Source organism: Coenobita brevimanus, chromosome 72 (genome assembly GCF_032717465.1).
Source record: "Coenobita brevimanus isolate Jiangsu-jjx chromosome 72, ASM3271746v2, whole genome shotgun sequence".
Lineage (NCBI taxonomy): Eukaryota > Metazoa > Arthropoda > Malacostraca > Decapoda > Coenobitidae > Coenobita > Coenobita brevimanus.
The window spans coordinates 211707-236153 of NC_137025.1; the positions used below are offsets into that span (position 1 = coordinate 211707).

General features: G+C 40.6%; 1 protein-coding gene and 1 pseudogene across 1 annotated transcript; both read right to left on the bottom strand.

Moving 5' to 3' along the window:
- Positions 1-15315: 15315 nt before the first annotated feature.
- LOC145407162 (zinc finger-containing ubiquitin peptidase 1-like) lies at positions 15316-23978 on the bottom strand. Its single transcript, XM_080278186.1, has 11 exons — positions 23700-23978; positions 23208-23618; positions 22176-22311; positions 21652-21758; positions 20334-20502; positions 19672-19795; positions 18536-18680; positions 18001-18092; positions 17785-17912; positions 16407-16651; positions 15316-15360 (listed from the first exon to the last, which is right to left on the bottom strand). The coding sequence occupies exons 1-11, from the start codon at positions 23976-23978 to the stop codon at positions 15316-15318; spliced, it is 1881 nt and encodes a 626-aa protein (XP_080134312.1).
- Positions 18855-18971, bottom strand: LOC145407304 (5S ribosomal RNA; annotated as a pseudogene).
- Positions 23979-24447: the final 469 nt, after the last annotated feature.

The window sequence follows — 24447 nt, forward strand, 5'->3', positions numbered from 1 at the left end:
GTTTTTTATTGCTCTCTGGACCCTATATCTGCCCATCCTAAGATGGGAAAGGAGGCTGAGACAATGATGATGATGATGATGGACAGACATCTTGTAGTATTGGAAACATTCTCCATTATAACTCAGTTACAGTTACATTCTAAAGTAGCTATCACCTGACAGTTTTATTCAGTTGATCCCCTTGAATCTGAGTGATGTCTACTTTAGTTTATTCCTTACTCCTCTAAAGATGATTTGGCACTGACAAGGAGCATATATGTGGTGACGCTGTGCACCTCGAGTGGAGCAGTTGTGGCATCCACGTGGGAGTGAAACCTCACATTTCCCAACACCTCACCATGGGAAAGGACCCTGGTCCGACCCTGCTGAGGTGTTGCCTAACACAAGGGGGCATGGGATTCCTACATGGTCTGTATACTGCACTGTACCCATAGAATGACCCCACAGAAGCAGTTCCGTACAGGTGGTCGACAGGTCTGCTCAGCCAGACAGGTGGATTAAGCAACAACAACCACATGATTTTATTCAGAACAGGGAAGACCTCTCAAACTAAAGGAATCAATGAAGTCTACATCTACTGGAAAAAAAACAAAGTCTCAAGCTGAATAAAATTGTCTGATAGTACAAAGACTTAGAATAACACAAAAGTCACTAGAATGAAGTTAATCATTTATAAATGTATTTTACCACTGCATCGAATGTTTTTATTTACCTTCAGGGAGACTTTTCATAGTGAACGGATTACAGTGTATCATCATCATCATCATCCTGACTTTTCCCACCAAAGGATATGGTGAGGTAGGGCCACAGAGCATGAAAAAAAAAACTGACAAAGGAAGAACTAATCAACAGAGTGGTCAATAAAATGGGCCATACTCTCATTCACTCAGCCTATGGAATCCTGACTCTACTGACACATCATCATCCAGACCTCCTTTCCCACCCTACAGTAGGGGTGAGGAGCAGCAGTGTCCAGACAGCCCAAGTTGCCCAGTCCAATGGTCCACGCTTCCATTCACTCATCATTCAAGCCTCCAGAATCCTGGCTCTGTCTGATACACCAAAAAAATTCACCACATTCTGCAGCTGCACATAAACGTATCCAATAGAGTCAATCCGGATGCTGTCACATTAAAAAGGGATGCCAAATCCCAGATCATGCACTTCTCACAACATTCATCCAGTCAGCTGACACAATGACATCAAAAGTATGCACCCAAATTAAAGCCACACCCACACCAAATGCTTGCTGGTACGAGTGGGAATTCTGCATCATTGTAACCATTAGAAGTTTTTGCTTGCACCCACCCGCATCCAGTGGGGCTGCTTCAATAGATGACAAAAATGCACAACTCATGCCTGCAGCTGTCCGCATCAGCCAGCTTTTGGCGTAAATGTGACCTCAGGGAGTTAAAGGGGACCTCTAATAGTGAGGGAGTAAATGTTTAACTACAATAAAAGACATAAAAAGGACTATATCAGCCTCCTATGGCAACATAAGTACTGTCCCAAGATTGAGACTAATGTGTTTTCCTTTATCACCTTGGGTTCACACTTTCTGTCTCTTTCCTTTCTCTCTTCTCTTGTACATCATCATCAATCCTTAGTCATTGGTCATTAACCCCCATCTCCCTCTCCCCCACTCCCCCTCACCCTCCCTCACCTCTTTCTCTCCTTCCCTCCCTTTAATCTCGTTCCCTCTCTTCATTCCTTTCCTTCAACTCCTTTCCTACCTCGTTTTCCTATTTTTCTCCTTCATCTCTGTCCCTATACTCATTTATATATTTACTTATTTTTTTTTTTATCGAGGTGAAGATGTACTTGACAGTTGGTGGTGATTGGCTGAATGAAACATTACTTTATAATCTCTTTACCCATTAGCATTATTAACTGACAACATATATCTGAGGGGAAGGTTGGGTTAGTAAATGTTATTCGGATATATTGCATTCAGCCAATCATCACCAACCTGTCAAGTGCATTTTTGCCTCATTAAAAAAAACTGAGTTGTTCCTTCTCATTTATCTCTTTTCCTCCTCCCCCTCCTTACCTCTCCATTTCATTCCTCCACCTCATCACTGGTCTCCCCCTCCCCCCTCATCCCTCGTCCCCTCCCTTGCTGCCTTTCACACACACTCTCCAAGTCAATCTCTCATTCTCCACTCTCTCTACATGGCCAAACATCTCTGGATACTTTGCCCAACACTTTCCAGCTCTAGATCATTACTGGACATACATATACTACATTTAATAACCTGGCATAAAGCTCTTAATATGGTAATGATAGTAATAATAATACTACTACACTGTGATATGCTATAAACAAACATAATATTACTAAATAATTATGATATGTTGCTGCATAAACATACTGCATTCATAAGCTGCCATCATCATCATCATCACACAATTTCCTATTATTGATGGTGGTAGGTGGGGGCACTCACTATCCACTCACTCAGTGTGGTGTTGCTCTTGGGTGGCTGCCCTTTCCTTTCTTCCTTCCTTCCTCTTATGTAATTCTTTCTACATCCTTCTGTCAACTGGTGACTACTCTGAGTGATAAGCCAAGTGGTTTCCTGTACACCAGGGAACCATTTACTATGCTGGGTGGTAACCATATAACCAAATTAATGGCATCTAGTGGGTTAGTGGGTAATTAAGGTGTTCCAACCAGACTGAGCCTGTGTCGGTTCACATTTGTTTTTTTGTTTTTTTTATGAATACATGCTAGGGCTGTTTCATACAGGAATGGTGTATTGGTATTAGCGGAGGTATATTTACGACATGTCGGAGGATCTTCTGGTAGATCGGTAAAGTCTGCATTACGTGAAATTCAAATCCTTAAACTGTTCCCTGTCCCAGTGGGGATTTGAACTTGGGTCCGGTAGAACCGCAGGCCATCTCTCTACTGACTGAGCCACCGCCTCATCATCATTATCACTTTATTGCTAACGTAACACCACTCAGGAATGAGTGAGGCTGGTCACTTTCATCCTAAATGACAGGACCAACTTGGCTAGCCACGGGCTCCTATGCTCCTCATGGGACAACAAAGATTTAGATGACGTATGTATACATGTATGTATGTAAAATGAAGTAAGATCCATTATGTGGAAAGGAAGTGGAAAGTAGAGTGACACAAGGATGGAAAGTAACTGGTGCTATGAAGGTCTTGATAAGAAAGAGAGGCTTGAGTGTTGCAGCAGCACGAGACTTACATGACGGAGTGTTAATGCCAACTTTAACATATGGGTGCGAGACTATGGTGTGGCATGAAAATGAAAAATCAAGAGTAACAGCAGTGGAGATGGGACTGCTGAGGAATGCAAGTGGAGAACAGAAAGTGGATAGGATACGGAATAATGTGATTCGTGAAAGATGCTATCTATCTATCTATCCATTGCCAGACGCCTTCTTCCTTTATACGGGGTGGCCACAAGCAAATTGCCTCCACGTCACCCTGTTCCCCGCCATTTCACTGCCCTGCTCCCAATTCACACACCCCTCTCTCATATACCTCTCCACTCCAAGCCTCCATCTCATCCTTGGCCTTCCCTCCCTCTCTCCCCCTCCACGTCACTCACATACACTCTCCTCATCAGTCTCTCACTCTCTATCCTCTCCACATGGCCAAACCACTTCAGTGTGTTTCTCCTAATGCTTCCTAACATATCCACATCCACACCATAAAGCTCCTTCACCTCCTCATTTGTCAGTCTGTCTCTCTATGTGACTCCACAGGCTCCTCTCAAGCAACTAATTTCCACTGCTCTCACTCTTGACTTGTGTCCCTCCAACAAAAATCTGTGGACAACAGAATTGAAGAGAGTGTACTGAGATGGTATGGCCATGTGGAGAGAATGGATGACAACAAAGTGGTGAAAAAGGTATATCTGAGAGAATTTGAAGGAGGGAGGATGTGATGTATGCCAAGAAGAAGATGGGGGAATATGGTGGATGAGTGTATGAGGAAAAGAGGTATGGAAGTTGACGAGAAGGGACTGACAAGAGATCGAGCTGGCTGGATGAATTTTAAGCTAAGATGCATATGACCAGGGATGCGGCACCATTTTTTAATGTGACACATCCTTCACACTTTCACCTTTTTTCCACTGTCATTTTTGCATTTCCACATCTCTTTCCAGAATAACTTCCTATTTTTAGAGTACTGTAATTTGCATTCATTTTTCTTCCTGGATCATCTTTTACCTCCTTCTTCCTCTCCATTAGTCTCTTTACAAGCTTCTTGATCTCAATATATTCATTTCTTATTTCAACTGAACCCATGTCCTGTATCCACTCTAGCCACTTCTTCCTCTTTTCCTCCACTGCTCTCTTAACCTCTTCAACCCACCTTGCCACACCTTTCTTTTTTCTTGTTATTCTTGCCACACCACACACCACTTTAGCATTCCTAACTAAGCCATCCCTATATGCATTTCACAGGCGGTCCAGATCCATTTCATTCTACTTCACTGATTCTAACTCCTCCCATAATTTGGCCCTGTATTCATCAGCTATTTCTTTGATCCTCAGCTTCTCGACTTTCAGTCTTTCTCCCTGACCGCTCCTCTCTCTCTTGGTCAACCTCACTCTCAGCTTGATCTTGCATACGACAATCATATGCTCTGACAAAGTTCCACATCTTCCTCACACTGCCCTTGTATCAGTAATACTAAAATCATTAAAAAGATACTCAACATGCCATATGAGGAACTACAAAAGAAAATACAGTATTATTATCATCATCATCATCCCACAGCTATCAAGTGCAATAGGTATCCTATAATATGGAAAGAAAAGCATAAAGGTAGGTAAACTACTGCATCATCATCATCATCATCATCATCATCAACTTCATTATTCTATTCCTGTCTATCATATGGCATGGATTAAAAAAAAAAAAAGAAGAAGAAGAAGAAGTCGTAGAAATGGTATGAGAACGAACAATCCTCATCATTAGCATCTTCATCATCTCCATCTACAGTGTTTGCTTTCACCTGACAAAAATCCCTAACTTCTTTTAGCTCAGCTGATGACCAATGTGTAGGCAGATTGAAGGGTTGATCTGGCTAGTAACTAAGGAAACTCACTGCTAAAATGCTACTCATCAAATTTCATGCAAACACAACTTGTATTTGTACACAAGTTATGGGAATTGCCCAGTTCTGTCACATGAAAACAAACAAACTGTGCTACACAGAGTAGGATATGAGAAAGAGAGAGAGAGAGAGAGAGAGACTAGAACTTTCAACATAGTGGCCAGTATGATGAAATTATACAGTATTATTATATGACTATATCAACAGAGCACAGTAAATAAAAAAGCCTGCAATTATTTTTCAATAAGTTACTAAAAAAAACATATAACTCCTCCTCTCCCTTTTTACTAAACAAAAGCAGCATTAAAATCATTACTGGCTACAACAAAAACTGTACAAACATATATTTAAGAAATGAAACATTTTAATCTATCACCATATTCATCTTCATCATAATACCAGGTGGAGAGCTTACCAAAACATGAAAAGGGGAGCATAAATATAAGGGAATATCATCATCATCATAGTCATTATCATCATCATTACCACCCTATACGTCACTAATAAATGGGATGTGGAGGATAGGAATGCACTAAAGATAAATATCATCATCATCACTATTCATCATCATCATCATCATCATCATCACTGCCACCCAAAATCTCACTCCAGAAATAAGCAGAGCATAAAAGCAAAAGAACATCATATTACAGATTTAATGTAATAACCAACTGAGAATATTAAATGAGGAACTACAGTGCATCAGTATTAAAATGTTACAAAATTACACACAGGTTTAAATAGGCAGCATCAACAAACATGTATATTAGCTGCTTCTATAAACTAAGATTACTTATCATAACTGACTCAGATTGCCAAATAAGGAACTACAGTATAGGTTAGTACTTCACAACTACAATATTACAGAATTATAAACATGCCACATAAACTAACTTCAAAGATTACAGCATTACAGAATTATATATAAATGGGCTGCATAAACTAACATTCATATAAACTGCTTTTGTAAACCATTATTGTACATATGCTCATATAATTATACAGAGCATGTAAATTAGTACTGTACATAAGCTCGTAAAATGTACCGTATGTAAAATACAGACTGGGTGAGGGGAAAAAACATCTGAGCAGTAAGTGTACAATTTGATGGAAGGTCCAGAATTAAATGATTCCCACTGAAACAGTACAATACTTTGATTTGGTGTAAAACTGATATAAAGCAAACTCCTTTAGCCCCTGCTTCACGTTAAACTCACATTCTACCGTACAGTAGGAACTCCTTAAGTCAGACTAATTGGGGCTTAAGCCTGTCTGACTTAACTGCAAATCTGACTTATCTGTGATCACCACATCCTTAGGAGGACTTAGACCCTTTCTGTTGTTATAAAATCTGCTGGAAAAAAAAAAAAAAAAAAAAAAAAACACTTCCTAGGAGGTATTTTGAGAAGATTTTGATTTTCCTTTACTGAAAGGTTACATACTGTACAAATGGGAAAAAAATTTAAAAGAAAATATAGTACAGTAAAACCTAGCCAAGTACTGTGTCCTACTTAAGTGAGTTTCGGATTTATACAAGTCCGAATTAAGGAGATCTTACTGTACTGACTTAACTCATCTCTTCAATATAATGACGTCTCTTTTAACCCTATCAGTTCATGGATGTCTGTTTTATTTTATTCCTGCTACCTCTGTATGATTTTATTCAGCCTTGGAGAGAATTTCTAAACTGGAGGAGTTAGATACAGCCTACTGTACATTAACCCCTTCACTACGAGAGGTTTGTCCTAAGCTGAATAAAATCATCTGGAGGTAATAAGGGTTAATGAGGAAATGACATCAATGAACTGATGGGGTTCATTACTTATCAATACATATCCTTGTTTCAGTATATAATATTTCACAATTTAGTATGGTAGAAATTAAATAAAAGTATCATCACCATCATCATCATCATCTTTTCTCACCTAAAAATGGGGTGAAAAAATAAAAAATATGAGCTATTCATTCTGATCTGAAACTAATCACACTCTAAACCGAACTCTTTGGTATTTGTTCACAAGGGGCATGTCCCTACCAGCTATCACTTTGGTCCCTTTCATTATCACACAGCATCATTATCATCATTATAATTGCAGTAACTCTTGCATCATTCTTAGCATTACCATTATCTTCGTCATCGATTATTATTTCTATCACTATTTCCACCACCATCAAAGGCACCTTCATTCTTATCATCATAAGTATCATCACCACCAGTCATCATCATCATCACCACCACAGCCACCATCATCATTATCATCACTATCTTAGCTCATTTTCCCACTTCCAAACAGCTTCAAAAACAAGAAAAGGATGATCGCAAAGCCAGGACAATACAAAGTGTTCAGAGCAACTCCATGCCATGCAATCACTACTTATTCAATCTTAAGTTCTCGTCTTCTCTTCTCCAATTCCATAAACCCTTCCAGCATGACTATGGCTTTCTTGCTATCTGCAAATTAATTTACTCAATTTGGTAAAACCTCTCCTCATTAGTCTCTCACTCTCCATCCTCTCCACATGGCCAAACCACCTCAATGTATTCCTCCTAATGCTTTCTTTGCTATCTCCAAATTAATTTACTAAATTTGGGAAAACCTCTCCTCGTTAGTCTCTCACTCTTCATCCTCTTCCCATGGCCAAGCCACCTCAATGCATTCCTCCTAACGCTTTCTATCGCATCCATACCACAACGTTCCTTCACTTCCTCACTTGTCAATCTGTTTCCATGTAACTCCGCAAGCTCCTCTCAAATAACTCATTTCTACTGCTCTCACTCTTGACCTGTGTCCTTCCAACAAGGTCCAAGTTTCACTTCCACATGTTAGAGTTGGTATCACACTACTATTGTGTAGTGACTTTCTACTTCCATGCTCACCTCCCTATTTCTTATCACTGCTTTCAAAGAACCTGCAACCTTTCTTCCTTGTTGTACCCTTTCAAGCACTTCACCCTCCAAACTTCCATCCTTACTCATCACACTACCCAAGTATTTAAGTGCACTCACATTTTCCATTTTCTCATCATCCAACCTCACTGTACATTGCCTTCATTTATCTCGAAGGAAATAGCAAGAATAAAATAACAAAAGATGTCATGATACCTGTGTATTTATCTATAGATAGAGACCTTAATCTGGAAGGGGGTGGCCACGAACAGATTGCCTCCATGTCACCCTGTCCTCTGCCATCAGGCTGCTTTCTCTTCAGCTCACCTCAGCTCATAAAGAAGGGGTTCATAAGTAAAGTTAACATCAGCAAAACCACTTAAACAGTCAATGGTGGGAAACAAAATGATGAATGAAAAGCCATGAGCCAAGCACTGATCCTTAATCCTAATAAATTTTATGTTAAACTTTGATTATCTGATATTGCTAGACTATGGGATGTATTTTTGGAGGTTTAAGAGACTCCCCACAACCTCTTCCTTAATAGTTAATGTTTACATATAGCACATTAACATTCTCTTGTACTCAGTATGTTAATTATCATATACAGTACATGGTTGTGTGGAATGTTAGAGACATGACTAAGGAGAGTAAGAGGGCAGAAGTGGTGAATGTGTTTAAGAGTGCTCGGTATGCTATGGTGATACTGTGTGAAACTAATATAAAAGGGTATAAAATGGAGGAGTGGGAGGGTATGAAATGTGTAGGGTCGGGTATGAATGCATGTGGAAGAAGCAAAGAGGGATTTGTTATTTATACGGTTTATATATTAAGCTCATGCTGGTGACTGACAACCTTCCCTTGGTGGCACAGACATAGGTTTCTCCACTGCCTGCTTCTATATATATGTCCCTCATTTCCCTCCCTGTCCCCACAAAAGGAGGATGGTGGACCACTGGAGAAAAGTACAGTAACTTCTGTGTGCAGTCCACTGGATCCAGGCTCAGAAGAGCCAGGGGCCACAAGAGCAAAAGCAAACATGTCCTGAGACTGCAGAGCTTAGGAACAATCTTCATGACTCTTTCAGCCTGGGTATGTTTTTTAAATTAAAACACTAATACTAGAGGAATGTATTCAGCATTGATAAGGAGTCTCTGGGATTCTGAAGTTAACATGTACTGTAATATGCAAAATAAACCACTAAGGAAGAGGAGTCAAGAAGCATCCAAAGCCAACAAAAATACTGTAATGCCCAAGGGAGCCCAAGGAAGTGGTGCTAAATACAAAGAACCATGGCAAACAAAGACTAGACTGCTTCCACCTTTGTAGTGCATCCATCATCCACTCAAACACTGTAAGCATTAATAACTTCAGTGATTTATATGCATGGCTGATCACAAGCCCTGGTGCTGGATAAGGACATGTTCATGCAGTAGCCAGATTGTTCCACTGCCCAACCATACAAATGTCCATCAACTCCCTCCCTATCCCCTGAAGACTGCATGAGGGGGACTACTTCAGCCTGCATACCACTGGGTTCAGATTCATATGAGTCTGAGGCCACAACTAAATAAACACAAGCATTACTGTCATATCCATGTGGGGGGAAAAGAAAGAGAGAGAGAGAGAGAGAGAGAGAGGGGGGGGGGGAGCAACTCATCATTCCTTTGGGTACCCTGAAGATCCCATGGCTGGACTACCACAATCCATATCACTAAGCTATAAGAGATGATCCTAACACCCCAGCAGTGTTTTACATCATAGAAAAACCTATGGAAAGCACCCAATAACATTCCTCAAGATATCCTGGCCCTTATATCTGTTCTTGGTGAAAACAGAATGACCCTTAACTGTGGTATGTTACTGCATAGCTTCTTCAAGAAGTGCTGTATTATATATATATTTTTTTAACCATAACCTGCCCCAGATTTTTATTCTTTGCAGATTATTTCATGTACAACATTAGAAGAAAAGGGCAATACTACAGCTTTACATCCTTTCCATAGAACTTCTTCTTCACATATTATTGTTAATCTATCACAACAAATTAGCACAGATGATGGAAAGATGGCAATTTTGGGCCAGGTTAAATTAAACATACTGGAATGTGTGCCAATTACATGATTTCAGAGTTACCAATAGCTGTATGGGTGAAAGATGCACTAAAATGACTGAAGGTTGTCTTGCCTGTGTTAACCATTATTCATATACGTAATATTTTCATCATCACAAACATAAGCCTTCAGTCTCTCACTATCCCCACACTACACTTCAATACTGTGATTTTTAAATACCTATGATACACCACTTCTACCAACTTCTCCTACCACAGAAGCTTTTTATTAGAGGTCGTGTGTGTGTGTGTGTGTGTGTGTGTGTGTGTGTGTGTGTGTGTGTGTGTGTGTGTGTGTGTGTGTGTGTGTGTGTGTGTGTGTGTGTAAAAGGGGGTGGAAGAGGAGAAGGTATAAAACAAGAGGCTGTATTACTGTGGTCTCAGGTAGCTTCATATCACCTCTTCCATAGCAATTTATTTTACATACCACCTGTTCCAAAAATTTACATTATTTATTGTAAATTTTAGCACTACTTCATTTGAAGTTTATTTTACACATTTCACAATTCTATGTAATATCTTTTTGTTATCCATAATTTATCCGAATAATTCACAAAAGAATATTTGCACTGTATACAAGAAGCAATCTGGCAAGGAAAAGTTGATAGGGAGGATCATAAGCTTATAGTAATACACACCTTCATAAAGTACTTGTATTTATATCAAAATATGGCTCCCTTTCCCTTCCTGTATGAAGATTATACCAAAACTATTCAAGTAATTTATAATGTTTTTGAATGAATAGGTCTGGATGTTAGGCTGTACTGAATTAAGCTGGGCTAGGTATGTTGGGCTGGATTGTTTGGTTAATTGAGTTTAGTTCAGTTCAGTTTACACTAATTTAACTGACAAAGGCTCCTTTCTCTCTTCATGCCTTCCCCTACCACCCTCCCACCCACACACACACAAGACTCCACATCCCCATGACTATTTACCTAATGAGTCTTGGTCCCTGATTACGTCTTGCTTACGTTACAACATGGATGGAATGACATGCATCAACAACACACCTCACACCTGAACCCCACCCCACCTAACACACACCAACATTACTTTCCCCCTACATGCTACACTGCTAATTTTACACCCTTCAGTGAAATGACATCCTTAAAATTATTTCATGCTAAAGATGACATCACTTTAAGAAGCAGTCTCTATAATTTTTGGGGGGATGCTAATTTCATGTTTAATTTTGCAAGTACCATACATTCAGCTCAGAAGACATCACTTATACTGAACATGCAAAAAGCAGGCTCCATTCACTCTTTCAGTGCAAGTTTTAATCATCATCATAATTTCATACTTTTTTCTTGCTAGCAAGCATCAAGCAATTATATCCATAAGCTCCCTCACACTAAAAGGGAAGGAAGCAATATCCATTCACCCATTCAGTGACACAATCCTTTGTATTTTAATGTTAATGGCATAAAGGCTTTAACCCTTTCTATCCTCTGATGTAATCTTTATTCTTTCTATTCCAGATGGTTTTACTCATCTTGGCACACTTTTTGAACTGTAGGGGTTACTTACAGCTTCAGTGACCCCGTCACTGCTGAAGTTCCTACCCAAGTTGAATGAAATCATTTGCTGTTGTTTTTGTTGCTTAACCTCTGTCTGGCTGAGCAAACCCATCAATTACAGGTAAGCAAGTACTTCTGTGGGGCCATCCTACAAGTACAGTACATTATGTTCACCATGTTGGGAACCAGCACACCTTGTGGCAGACCGCACCTCACCAGGGTCAGACCAGGGTCCTTCCCCATGGGGAGATGCAGGGAAATATGAGGAAATTTGGGTCCTGGGTGGTCATTGCAGCTGCTCCATCCAGAGTCACAGTGCCACCATGTGTAGGCTCCTCATCAGTGCCTGTAAATAGAAAGAATAAAACATGAAAACACATCAGACTGAAGGGATCACCACAGCTCATGAGAGATCCCTCATATTAAAGGGGCTAACAAGCAAACGATGCAAACAAAAATGTGTGTGTGTGTGTGTGTGTGTGTGTGTGTGTGTGTGTGTGTGTGTGTGTGTGTGTGTGTGTGTGAAAAACTGATCAATGATATAACAAAGTCCCTCAATTTGATTCTACCGAGACTGATAACTTTCCCACCCCCCTCCAGCCCCCACGCTACATTTTCTACGATGGCAGGTGGAGAGGGGAGGGGAAATCATTTTTATTTGTCTATGAGTGAAATGGGTTTATCACATTATGCATTTCTTCAAGCTATAGAGCATTTGTTCTGACCTGATGAAGATCTCTAACCTTTTTTTGCTCAGTTTATGGCCAAGCATAGTCAGGCTGGAGGGTCAGTTTAACTAGTAACCACGAAGACTCATTCCTGCCTCGTAACTTAAATAAGGCTCATCAAGTTTCATGCAACCACAAATTTGTATCTGCCATGTGGGAGTGGCACAGTTCCATCAGGTGAAAACAAATCTACTATAGTCTTTACTTAAACTAATAAAGACGCATAGGACAGTATTCCTGTGGGCTATGGAGGCTCCCTGGCACCCATTCCTCAACCCTTTATTTCTGTGTCTGTCCATCATCCAGTCTTTTATTGCCCCACCTGGAGGATAGGGGCCCAGGGCTAGGTGACTTGATCCATACTCTTTCTTTTTTGCATATGGCACAGATACTTGGATTCAGCCATGGAGAGATGTCAAAACTGAAGGGGTCAGATGCAGTCTTCAATAACTCTTTCAATTTGATACATCTTTCCAGACATGAATAAATGTCCCCTAGAAAATAAGCAAAATAAAGCAAAACAAAAGGAACTCAATGGACTACAAAAAACAACAACAACAATGCAGTTCATGTGGAATACAGAAAATAAATTACACAAGTCTTCAACACAATGGCATGTCTCTCATTTTCATAAAGTTATCACCAAATGATTTTATATAATATAGGTTAAAATCTCTACCTGTGAAGCGGCTGATGAAGATTATACCCTGAGCTTTTTACTGGGGAGTAGGAACAAATTTTGAAATGGGGTGGCCAGGCTTAATTACATGTTAAACTGAGAGGATCCTGGGGAATGCTCTTGGTACTTTGGCATCACCAGGCATATTTCAGGGGAGGCCAGACACATTTCAGGGATAGCCAGGCATATTTTAGGGGCAGCTAGGTATATTTCAGGCATGGCCATGGATATTTCAGGGGTGACGAGCCATATTTCAAGGGTAGCCATGGATATTTCAGGGGTGATCCGGCACATTTCACACATTTCAGGGGTGGCCAGCATCAACCTGCTCACCCCTCTGGCTAGACCACTAACCCTTGAACTCAAACTCTTTCCTAAGTTGAATAAAATCATCGGCAGACAACTAAACCACAGATGACTAAGTAAAGGGGTCAAGGAAGAGGTGCCAGGGAGTCTGGTTAGATCACAAGACTACAGCCCTTATATTAATTACACTACTTCCCCCTTCCTAAAGCTACTGTTTTCTACTCTACAGAGGCATTTGATAAATAACTCATATAACTTATCTACAAGTGTATCTAAAGTATCACATACTCTCAATGACCACCTCACTCCATGATGTATTCTTTTTATAATTCCTTCCTGCCACCTTCCAATGATTTTATTCAGTTTGGGAGAGACTTTTAAAACTGGTGGAAATAGATATAGCCTTAATTAGGCAGTGAAGAGGGATACCTTCATGTGGTGGCATTAAAATAACGAGGCGGTTCAACAGCCTGGCTGTACAAATGTCCCTCAACTGCTTCTTCATCCCTCAAAAAGGAGGAAGGCAAACTGCAAGAAAAGGGCAACTTCAGCCTGCAGTCCACTGGGTTGACATCCACAAAAACCTGCTGCAACAACAATAACAACAACAGCTACAGGTCCCTCCTAACTTAAATAGAAATCTTTCAGTGATGGCAAGAATAGAATTTAAAATACATCCCTGGACTGCAGGGGATGATAACATTTTTTTTTTTCCACTATAATAACAACAGGTGTCTAAAAACTTACTGATGATTCTCCGTGGGAAGTGTGGTAAGGTCCCGTTATTTCGGCCTAATGATATTTCAGCATTATGGTGTTTCCAAAATTCCCAGCATTCCAAACTTTTTGGTTACACAACCCATTATTTTGATCTTATGATACAGTACAGTGCTTCAGTGTCTCCAAAATTTCTAGTATTCCCAAACTATTCACTGACAGAAGTTTCAGCATTCTGATCTTTCTGGTGTTCTGAAGTTCCAACCTGCTGAACTTTCAAGCATTTCAAGTTTTTCAGTGTTTCAAAATGTACAACATGTCCGTATCTCCAGCATTCAAGCATTTCAAAGCAGCCTCCAAGAAGCTTAATGTTTCAGTATTTTTCACCTCTCAAAGTTCCTGCATTAAAAAATATATGGCTTCAAAACAGTTAATTGCAATACTGTAATTTCATACTTACATACCATATATATAAAAAAATCCATCTATCATCATCCATACACACTAGCCATTCATCTGTATTCATTAAAATGGTTGGAGGTCATGAAAGCTAAATATTGTATCTGAAAATATCATTTCAACACAATGATTATTGTATCTGAAAATATCATTTCATTACAACACAATGATTAAAAAAAAAAAAAACTACAAACCATTCCAACATTCCCAGGGATGCTTGGAAGCTGATGAATATTAAGTTCTTGTAATTCCAATCACTGACTACAATGGTGGAATATCAGCCATAAACAGATATGGTAATGTCTAATCTTCTGAAAAAACACTTCAACATTCTGGCCATTAAAAAATCAGTGATATATTGTAACATCTTTCCAATATCTTAACATCCAACTACATTTCATTAATTTCATCATGGTGGAGATTTTCATCCATCTGCAGCGTACTTCTCATAGCCTGAAGGCCAAATAATGCAACACTAGGGCTCTATATTCTTTTCATGGCACTGCTTTGTGATTGGCACCGTATTATTATCTCTTGCTACAGGTCAGCATGTATAGATGAAGATGGCAATTTTCTTACCTAATTATAGGGCACAGAATATAGGTACAAGATAACAGGACCTTACCATCATTTGAGTACACTAGCATCGAGCAGCAGCATCCTTGGGGTTTATTATCACATCTACCTTGTGAATCTGGCAGTGGTGGTGGCCTGTGGGGTACAAACGTGACAATGGCTGATGATGTAAACAAACGACGTGCCTTGGCATCAATTATTCTGCTAGCTAGGCTCAGCGTGACTTCAATCCTTCGGTATCCTTACTGAAGCCTGCAGGATCTTGCTTTGCTGTGGACAAGAGATGCATCATCATCATCATCATCATATCTGTTACAATTATTATTATTATTATTATTATTATTGTAATTACTATTATTATTATTATTATTGTTATTATTATTATTATTATTACATGACCTCCTCATAAATCAGCTTTTTTCTATTCTTCTTCTTCTTCTTTTTTTTTTTTTTTTAAGTCTACTGTAAACCAATGAAAAATTTCCTAAAAGAGTTCCATTGGTACCTATATTGCTGATCTGCCATTTGCTCCCAATTCACAGTAGCAATTGTAATAATTTGTAGTAATTTTTGACTTATTCACAGCAGCCAATGGCAAAAAAGGAATAGGACCTTAAATTAGTATGGTGCCCTAACCTGAGGGAGTCAATGGGCTGACCATGGCCCATATTCTCAGTGATTAAGAAGGCTCCCTCACAACTCTTCCTTACCAGTATACATTCTACACTTCTTATGGGGCAACGTTGGATTGGATGATGATGATGATGATGATGATCTTTTTATTTGAATATTTATTGCTAATTTTCAGTATTTCTGTAGGCACGAGGGGACTTATCACTTGACCCTTACCCTGCAGAGACTCACATCCTTAAAGGTCTCCCACTACAGTGTACCTTAAGCTTCACTTGACAGGGAAGAGCACGCCTTTCCAATACCAGTACATGGCTCACTGTGTGCTCAAACTCAGATCTCCTGACTGCTGTATCAACTGCATCACCAGGAATGAAGATGACTTGAAATACATTCTTGACATATAGTGAGAGTAACCCAATTTACTTTACACTCAAAATGGAGAGAGAACCATATTACCTTACATTCAACATCTCATATTATAAGGCCTACCACCACCAACAGCTGACATTGTTGTGTCTTCATGCTGGACAATGATTTGTGTCGAAGAGAAGAAAAGAGAAGAAGGGAGATTACAAAGGAAAAGAAAGGAAGTGGAGAAAGGAATGGGGGAAAGATGGGCAAAGGGGGATGAAAAAACCATTTGTGAATCTATCTACAGCCAGACACCTTAACTGTTTGCTTACCTTATATTCAATATCTGATTCTATAAGGCCTACCACCACCACCATCTGATATTGTCGTGCCTTCATGCTGGACAGAGGCTTGCGCAGTAGTCTGATGGCGGACGGCGCTGTGTGAGTGTTAAGCAGTGGCGTCACCTGGTTGGGGGAGTGGGAAGGGTCCAGCACCAGCAGCCTAACACCACCAGCACTGGCAATACCACCTCCTTCACTCAGCTGTTCTACTCCAATGATGGTTCGACTGTGACCTGTAAAAGTTGGATACCTCAGCTCCCCTTCTGTTACTGATTCCCTTCAACCTCTCTCATATTCACCAGTGTTGCATCTCTTTCCATTCACTATTACTATTTAAATGATCACTGTAGTTCTAATGTGTCTGACTGCATCCCTCCTCAATTACAGAAGTGTTGTGACGCTCTAGCAACATTCTCTCATCCCTGTTGTTTTATGGTGGCCCCAGTTTCATCCAGATATGAACCCAGGGGGCTGCAGGTTGAAGCTGCCCAGCTCCTGCAGCCTACCATCCTCCTTCCGGGGAACTGGAGGGGAACTGAGAGATGTTTTTATAATTGGGCAGCTCTTCCCTTCCCCCTCCCCCACTTACATCAATGCCATTATATGAAGGTATTCCTGTGACAGAAAGTGAAGTGAAAGATGGGAAAGGCCTGACATATTTAACTTCAAGTACAAGCACTCATGTACCGAGATGTGGGAGTTGTGTTGTTCATGAATTATGAATAGTTATGGACACAGACAGACCATGAATGTATTAATTTATGATGCATAAACTGAACATCAAGCTGAAGACCAGAAGTGATAATGAAAATCATATTATTGTTGTTGTTAATATAGCCCCAGGCTCATCTGGTCACGCCAAGGGACCAATGAGTGAAGCTGCCCTTCTCCTGCAATCCACAATCCTCCTCTTTATGAATAAAGAGGGAGCTGAGGGATGTTTGTGACACAGCAGCAGAGTTCCCCAGTTATAATGATGCCACATATAAAGGTGCCTCTCTCTAGAACCACATCTGAGGATGGGAGGGGCATGAGAGGCAAATAAGATGGATGGAACTGCAGCAAAAATCTTGTGGAATGAAAGCTACTGGAATAGTACATATTGTGATGCTCCAAGTATATGGCAGGGTTGAAGTCTGCTGGCTGTGAGAATTAGTTAAGCTTGAACAGTGGGAGGAGTAGTACAAACCCTGGTGCTGAAGTTCAGTGACAGAAAAAGCCAATGCTACAGCTCTATAGCCATTCCACACCAAGTCTTCAAGATCAGCATCATATTCTTGAATTCATTTCTAGTTACAGGTCAGCATTCAAGATGGAGAAATGGCAATTTTAAGTCAATTTAAAGTGAACACAATATAATACATACCTTGGTGTTGCAGATATATGGGAGGCTTGAAGTTTGCCGTCTGTGAGAAATAGTCCAGGCACCATCGGAACAGCTCAGGATGGGTGCCATCACTGCCAGTGGGGCGGTGGCAGTCAATGAGCTGGCATCTGTGGGTTTGTGAGATGGTATGGTAGTATCCTATCTTTCTCTCCTTCATGTTCGTAAATATAAACAACAAAACATAGCCACACTTACTTGATTCTGAAAGATGACAAAAGAGTGACAACTTCAGTGGCGCCAATCCATTTCCGAGTGTTGGTCAGTTTCCCACCCAGCTGCTCACATCCCTGTTGTGTATTATCATTTATTATTGTTGTTTTTACTACTACTGTACTACTACCACTACAACTATTGCTACTACTACTATTATCATTATCATCATCCTGACCACCTTCCCCACCTATGGATGGGGTGAGATAGTGTCCAGAAAGCAAGAAATGAGAAAAATACCTGATGTCATGTTTGCCTATATATATATATCAAAAATCAAAATTCTGATGATCAGTTTCAATTCAAGTTTTCAAACATAGCCATAGGGTCCAACAGGTGAATTCTGAGTTTCGTATGGACTGATGTTTCCTGTGGGGGTGTTTTAGGGAACAATGATGACAATGATGATCATGATGATTATGATTAGGATGACAATGATGATCATGATGATGTTTTGGGCACCACCAGTGATGGATGCAGAAGTTAAGCTAAAAACAGCCTCCCTCCCCCCCCAGCCTACCTGCAGGTCAAATCCGCTCCTCCATGCCTGTTCAATGAGTTTTTGTATCTGTGATATGGATGGCATGGAGGTGTTGGGCTCAGAGAAAAGGCGTTGGTAGTAACCTGTGTGGTGACGCAGTGAACTCAGCAGCATCTGGATGTTCCTGAAAAAGGCAAGTACTAAGGAAAGAGTGGTGAGAATAGCTGAATTTATTGATCATTTTTTTCATTCATTGCCAGACACCATGTATCCCAAACAGGGTGGCCAAGGGCTTAGAGTTAACTGTTTTACAGGGAGGGGCACTAATCCTCCACCAATCCCACTTGACACGTAGGGATGCCAACAGCATCTGGTGTTCCCAGGCGGTCACCCATCCAAGTACTAACCAGACCCAACGTTGCTTAACTTCGCTGATCGGACGGGAAGCGGTGTACTAAACGCTGAATTTATTGATCATTTTGTCTTTATTGTTCAATAAGGAGCACAGGAGTCCAGCGGCCCAGGGACACAGGGATATGCTACTTATCCTTTCATTTACAATGGGTTACCTAGATTTTAGATGATCCACCTCTCCCCTACTGTGCTCACAGACAAAAATACAATACAGTAATGAAATAATTTTTTATAAAACCATGTACTGGTACTACAACTTTTTATGAAAATTTTCTTTAAGACTGATCGTAATTTTTTCCCTTATTTAAAAGATTCCAAATAAGTTACATATATTTAGAATTGTTTCATTATAAGCCTGAAACCCTCAGCTAAATATTTAGTGTTAAGAAGAAATTACAAAAAATTATCAAATCACTACGAACTAAAGTTGTTTGTCCTGACTCATGCAAAAAGACAGATGTTGATGGATGAAGGATGAATTATGAAAGATTATCTCTTGTCTTCCTATTGGCTGTTGAATTGCAGCTGTCTTAACCAACAAGTTCCACCTGCAAAGAAGGGAGCATGGCCTACTGTAATTTCTTACTGGAACAAACTACAGCCAGTAAGACAAATTAGTTAAGTAAGGAATTAGGACACTACAGCAGTGAGGTATGACAGTGCGGCAGTGACTGAGGTGAGACAGTGCAGCAGTAAGTGAGGTGAGACAGTGCACCAGCGCGGCATGAGAGTGCAGTAGGGGTGAGGTATGAGTGTAATACCTGTATCCACATCCCCATCCCCTGTCACCGTATGTTGATGCATAGTGGTCAACAGTGGTGCACGTGTGTGTGGCGGCAACGCTGCTGCTGTTGCTGCTCACTGCACGGATGGCACTCACCAGACCTGTAAGTTAACACAATGATATACATAAATACACAGCATCATCATTCTTGTCACTACTACTGATACAAATACCTGTATAAAACTGGGGTAGTGGAAAACTTACCGAGTTTCCTCCTTCTGAGTTACTGTTGTGTGGACTGTTAAGGTCTACTAAGGAGCATACCAGTAGCTAAGATTTAATAAATGGAGTAGGAATGGGATAGCCAAGTCTAATTATGAGTGACACAAGAACTCTTTATGGGACTCTGGGGGTATTTCCCTCCTTAAAAATACATCCAAAGCTTAAATCATGTGGCAGTAACTATAATAAAATAAGAAAAACACTCTCAGGTTGACAGGATTGAGGGATGGACATATGTACTTATGTATTTTATTTATGTTATAGCCAGAACCCCACAACCACCAGTATGTTAACAGACATTTTTCTACCTCTATGTGACTCCGAGGTCTCTCCTTGGCTGAATAAAATAATCTGGCAATTGAAGAAATTATAAGATACAGTAAGACTAAAATCATCATACTGAATATGTTAACTAACCCTTAGTACAGGAGTAGCCATCATCAACCCCGTTCTTCTCGGCAATCTTCAGCTCAATCTGCCGTTCATAATAGTCTGCAACAGTCATTTCACCAGCATACACAGCACGTTGCATGTTGCTTAACGACTGCTGCGAGAAGTTACCCTCATTGTCCATCCCATATTGGGCCTGCAGAGAGAAAACAGTATATTATCAGCATCACCATCATTATCAGCAACAGCAGCACCATATTTCTTAGCATTATTAGCAGGTGTTACATTCATCATCATCATCACCACCAACACCACCACCACCATTACTTTAATTTTCTTCATCAGTCTGCATATCTATCTATCTACCATCATCAGTTTATTATTCTTCCAATAAACACCAATATAGTTTTTACTTTCTTTCTAGCCATTTATTCCACAGTAAATACCAGAAAGATTGCCTTTGTGCTTCAAAAATGCCAGTGAGATACCTACTAAGGTATCTATGTAAATATCCGTCACCTCTCTCACTCTCCCACCTATCGACAAGTACAGGTAACCACGTACACAGATCCTCATTTTGCATGGCTAATGTATTCGTATAAATTGTCGCACAGATTACTGAGAACCACTGTCATTTGGCTAATGTGGATGAAGGAATCCCCAAATTTTCCCAAAGCTCCTATTTTGGTCCTCTTGGAAATTGTATCGTTACTCCCAACAGACACATGCATAAAAACACCAATCATCCTAAGGTATAGGAAATAATGAATGAATAATAATATAATAGTAATAAGTGGCCAATACATGGAATCTTAGCTCCCCAACTGGTGGAATTTCAACTCGTTTCTAACCCCCTACAGGTTGATGCTGGGCCTCAAAGACCAAAAAGTCACTCCCCGGAATCATCAGAAACGGGTAATTTGAATGTTGGTAAGGAAGAATTGAATGTTGGTCAGTTATTTTGCCGTGGAAAACATGTTAGCTACCATGAAAAATGGGTTAGAGTAGAGGCCGATAGTCTCACGGAAAATGTGATTCGTGCAAAAGGAACCCATGCAAAATGAGGGTCTACTGTATTAGTGCTGTACAGTATTATGGCTTTTTCTTTTCCTGAAAACTTATGATCTTCTTAACTGTACTGTGATGGAGGATTACGGAGTTTAGTGGGTACAACTGTTCTGATGCACTACTACTTCATGAACTAACTGTTATGTTGTTATTTGAAGGTTTAAGCACCAGATAATTTTTAAAAGAACAGGGCTTTATAAAACAATAGGTCAACCATTATTACTGTATTATATTCTCTATCTATCTGTCTCTTCTTTTCTAAGATAAATATCCTCACCCTTAACAGAGAAAACTCCTGCTGCTCTCTCATGCGCTGTACTTCTTTTTCTTGCTTCTCCAAGTCTGTCACAAGTCGTCGCTCCCATCCCCCTTCCTCAGGCGTAACTGTAAACATAATAAGGATCTTTAGTATTAGTGCTTAAGTAGTTGAATGTGAGGGTGTGGTGCTGGATACCCCAGTTTATTGCAGTAAAGATATATGATGGATACTACAGTGTGATTTTTCTAACCCAGCAAAGATCCTAAATACTTCCAGTTCAGTTGATGGTGAAGAAGGGTCAATGAATGCCAAAAACATGGCTTACCAAGGAGGCTTACAGCAAGTAATTTAGTAAAAGATGTAAATAACATACAAGGCAATACCAACATGTACTGTACTATACAATGAAAATAGATATCGGAGACATGCAAGGTGGCCTCGTGAGCCCAGGTAAAAACTTCTTTGTGCCTAACTGACCAAAAACTCTTACAGACGATCACATACCAGTGAAAGGTTTGAGTGTGATGTGTGAGTCTACGTACCAATGGAAGGTTTGCGTGTGAAGTGTGAGTCTATGTGGTCTGCCAAGTCAGTGTGTGTGGTGAAGCCAGTCCTGCTACACACTGGGCAGCTGCTGACATCACTGCCCTCACTCTCTGCTGGTGTAACCACCTCAGACTGCAAATTATAAGGACAGTGTTACTCTGACTACATATACAGTATATATCTTACAGGCCAAAATGTTGCTCTTTCCTTCCATCCTTCCTTCTTATTAATATCCTATGCTTGAGAGATAGCAAGCGATGTCTTCATTATCTGTCAGTGTCGAAACATCAGACCGCAAAATATAAGGGCTAATGTGTTGTTCTTCCCTTCTACTGCTACCTTTTATTAACAGCCTATGCCTGAGAGACAGCTGTTGACATCACTGTGCTCACTCTTTCCCAGCATCAATATCTCACACTGCAAGACATAGGGATATGGTTACACGGATTACACAGACTACCATACACAGATCTTAGTCTCTTGCATGCAGTGACATATTTTCTTCAGTATATCCTTCTTACATTTTCATAATTTTCTTGAGTTCAATGGAAAAATTTCATACTAGATGAATTAGATATAACTTTAATTAACTCCCTCCATGCTAAACATCAATTAAAGTCACAGAATAAACAGCAGGAATAAAATAAGAAATACAAAACCAGACTGGCAAGTCCCCAGTGAGGTGGTCTACACGTAACCTCCTGGATGCATATTACCCACTTTGCACTTTACTTGGGCTTATGATAATATTTTTTTTTTTTAGCTATCCCTCATGCTTATAATGAGAAAAACTGTGATTTCTTTAAAAAATCTACTATGAATGGTTGTTGGATAATTATTTATATAACTCCAACACATGATCTAAAGGAGCAGATGATCAGCTATAACATCTAACACTACTCAGTATTTCCTTACACCTTTTTTTCTGGCATTAGATAAAAAACAATACAGAAAATGGTGTGTATGGATGGTGGTGTGTGTGGTGGTGTACAGTATCAGTATATGGTGTTTGTAGTGTAGAACAATACCTTTGCAGGGCTAAGAATGTCACGGTGGTCAATGTTGACGTGCAGCTGTATATCCGGGCTGGCGTCAAACTGGCGTGCACACAGCGGGCAAGTGAGTGGGTCCTGTGATGGGGTGAGGGCAGGGAAGGATGGGGATGTGAGGTCAAAGTGCGCCCTGTTAACGTGTTCCTCGAGTCGACCAGGTGACGCCTCCTTTAGGCCGCAGATGGGACATGCCCCGGCCCAGTCCAAGGCATCCCCCTGGGGGCTGTGGCCTCCATGGCCCGCCGCCACCTGGTTCAGGTTGAGGGACAGCTGTGCCCGGTTTGGGGAACCTTGACCGGCCCCGCCCTGCCCAGGCCCCAGGTTGGCATTGTAACCATCATCCACAGTGATGACCGGCAAACGGCGATTGTCCAGCCCCAGGTCCCCCTGAAAGTCCATGCCCCTTTTTAAGTCTCCCACACGATCCCTGCCCCGCCCCAGGTCCCCCCCACGGTCTCCACCCCGTGCCCCGCTGCGGGGTGGGGCCACGTGCTCAGGGTATCCATTGGTGACCAGGAAAAATGGGTCTGGTGGGCTGGGATCCCGAGGGCTGAGATAGTCCAGGTGGGCTGCATCAACATGGGCGGCCAAGGCAGGTGACGTGGCAGCCGGCAGGTCACAGAATGGGCACGTGGTGGCCGACTCAAGGTGACTCTGCAACACGTGGTCCCTCAGCCCAGCATCATCAAGGCTCTCAACACCACACACCTCACAGCAGTACAAAGCTTCTATGTCTTTACCAGCCATTATACCACCTGAAACAAAACGAAGGACAACTGCAGTCACAATGCTTTTACCTCACATTATTGGGCCACTCACACTAACTGAATACCAACTTTTTATAGCATGAAATTCAGTAAAGTAAGGGTTGTTAAAAAGTAAGAACTGTTCAAGTCCCTACCAGAAGTAACACACATTCCTCTGCTTCACGGACAAAATGTGAAAAACTAATGATAATTTGTTAAACACACATCAGTAACTTATAATGAGAAGCAAAGTATTCACTATCACAACCAATGCCTGCCTGACTCGCTCTCTTTGTCACTTCCCTTCCTCTTCCTTCTATCTCGCCAATACTGTATACAGTACATTTCTACCCCATTTTCCATGTCAAATGGCCTTCCTCTTCCAACACTTCCCTCAATCACACTCTCAAAGACACTCCTGTTTCTCTATTATTAATGCTATCCACAGTACAACACACCATAATAACCAA

Coding starts and splice junctions, on each gene's coding strand:
- LOC145407162 (XM_080278186.1), bottom strand. CDS start 23,978: ATGGCTGGTAAAGACATAGAAGCTTTGTACTGCTGTGAGGTGTGTGGT. Junction 23,619..23,699: donor TGGCCCCACCCCGCAGCGGG/GCACGGGGTGGA, acceptor ATGGACTTTCAG/GGGGACCTGGGGCTGGACAA. Junction 16,652..17,784: donor CATATATCTGCAACACCAAG/GTATGTATTATA, acceptor CAACTTTTACAG/GTCACAGTCGAACCATCATT.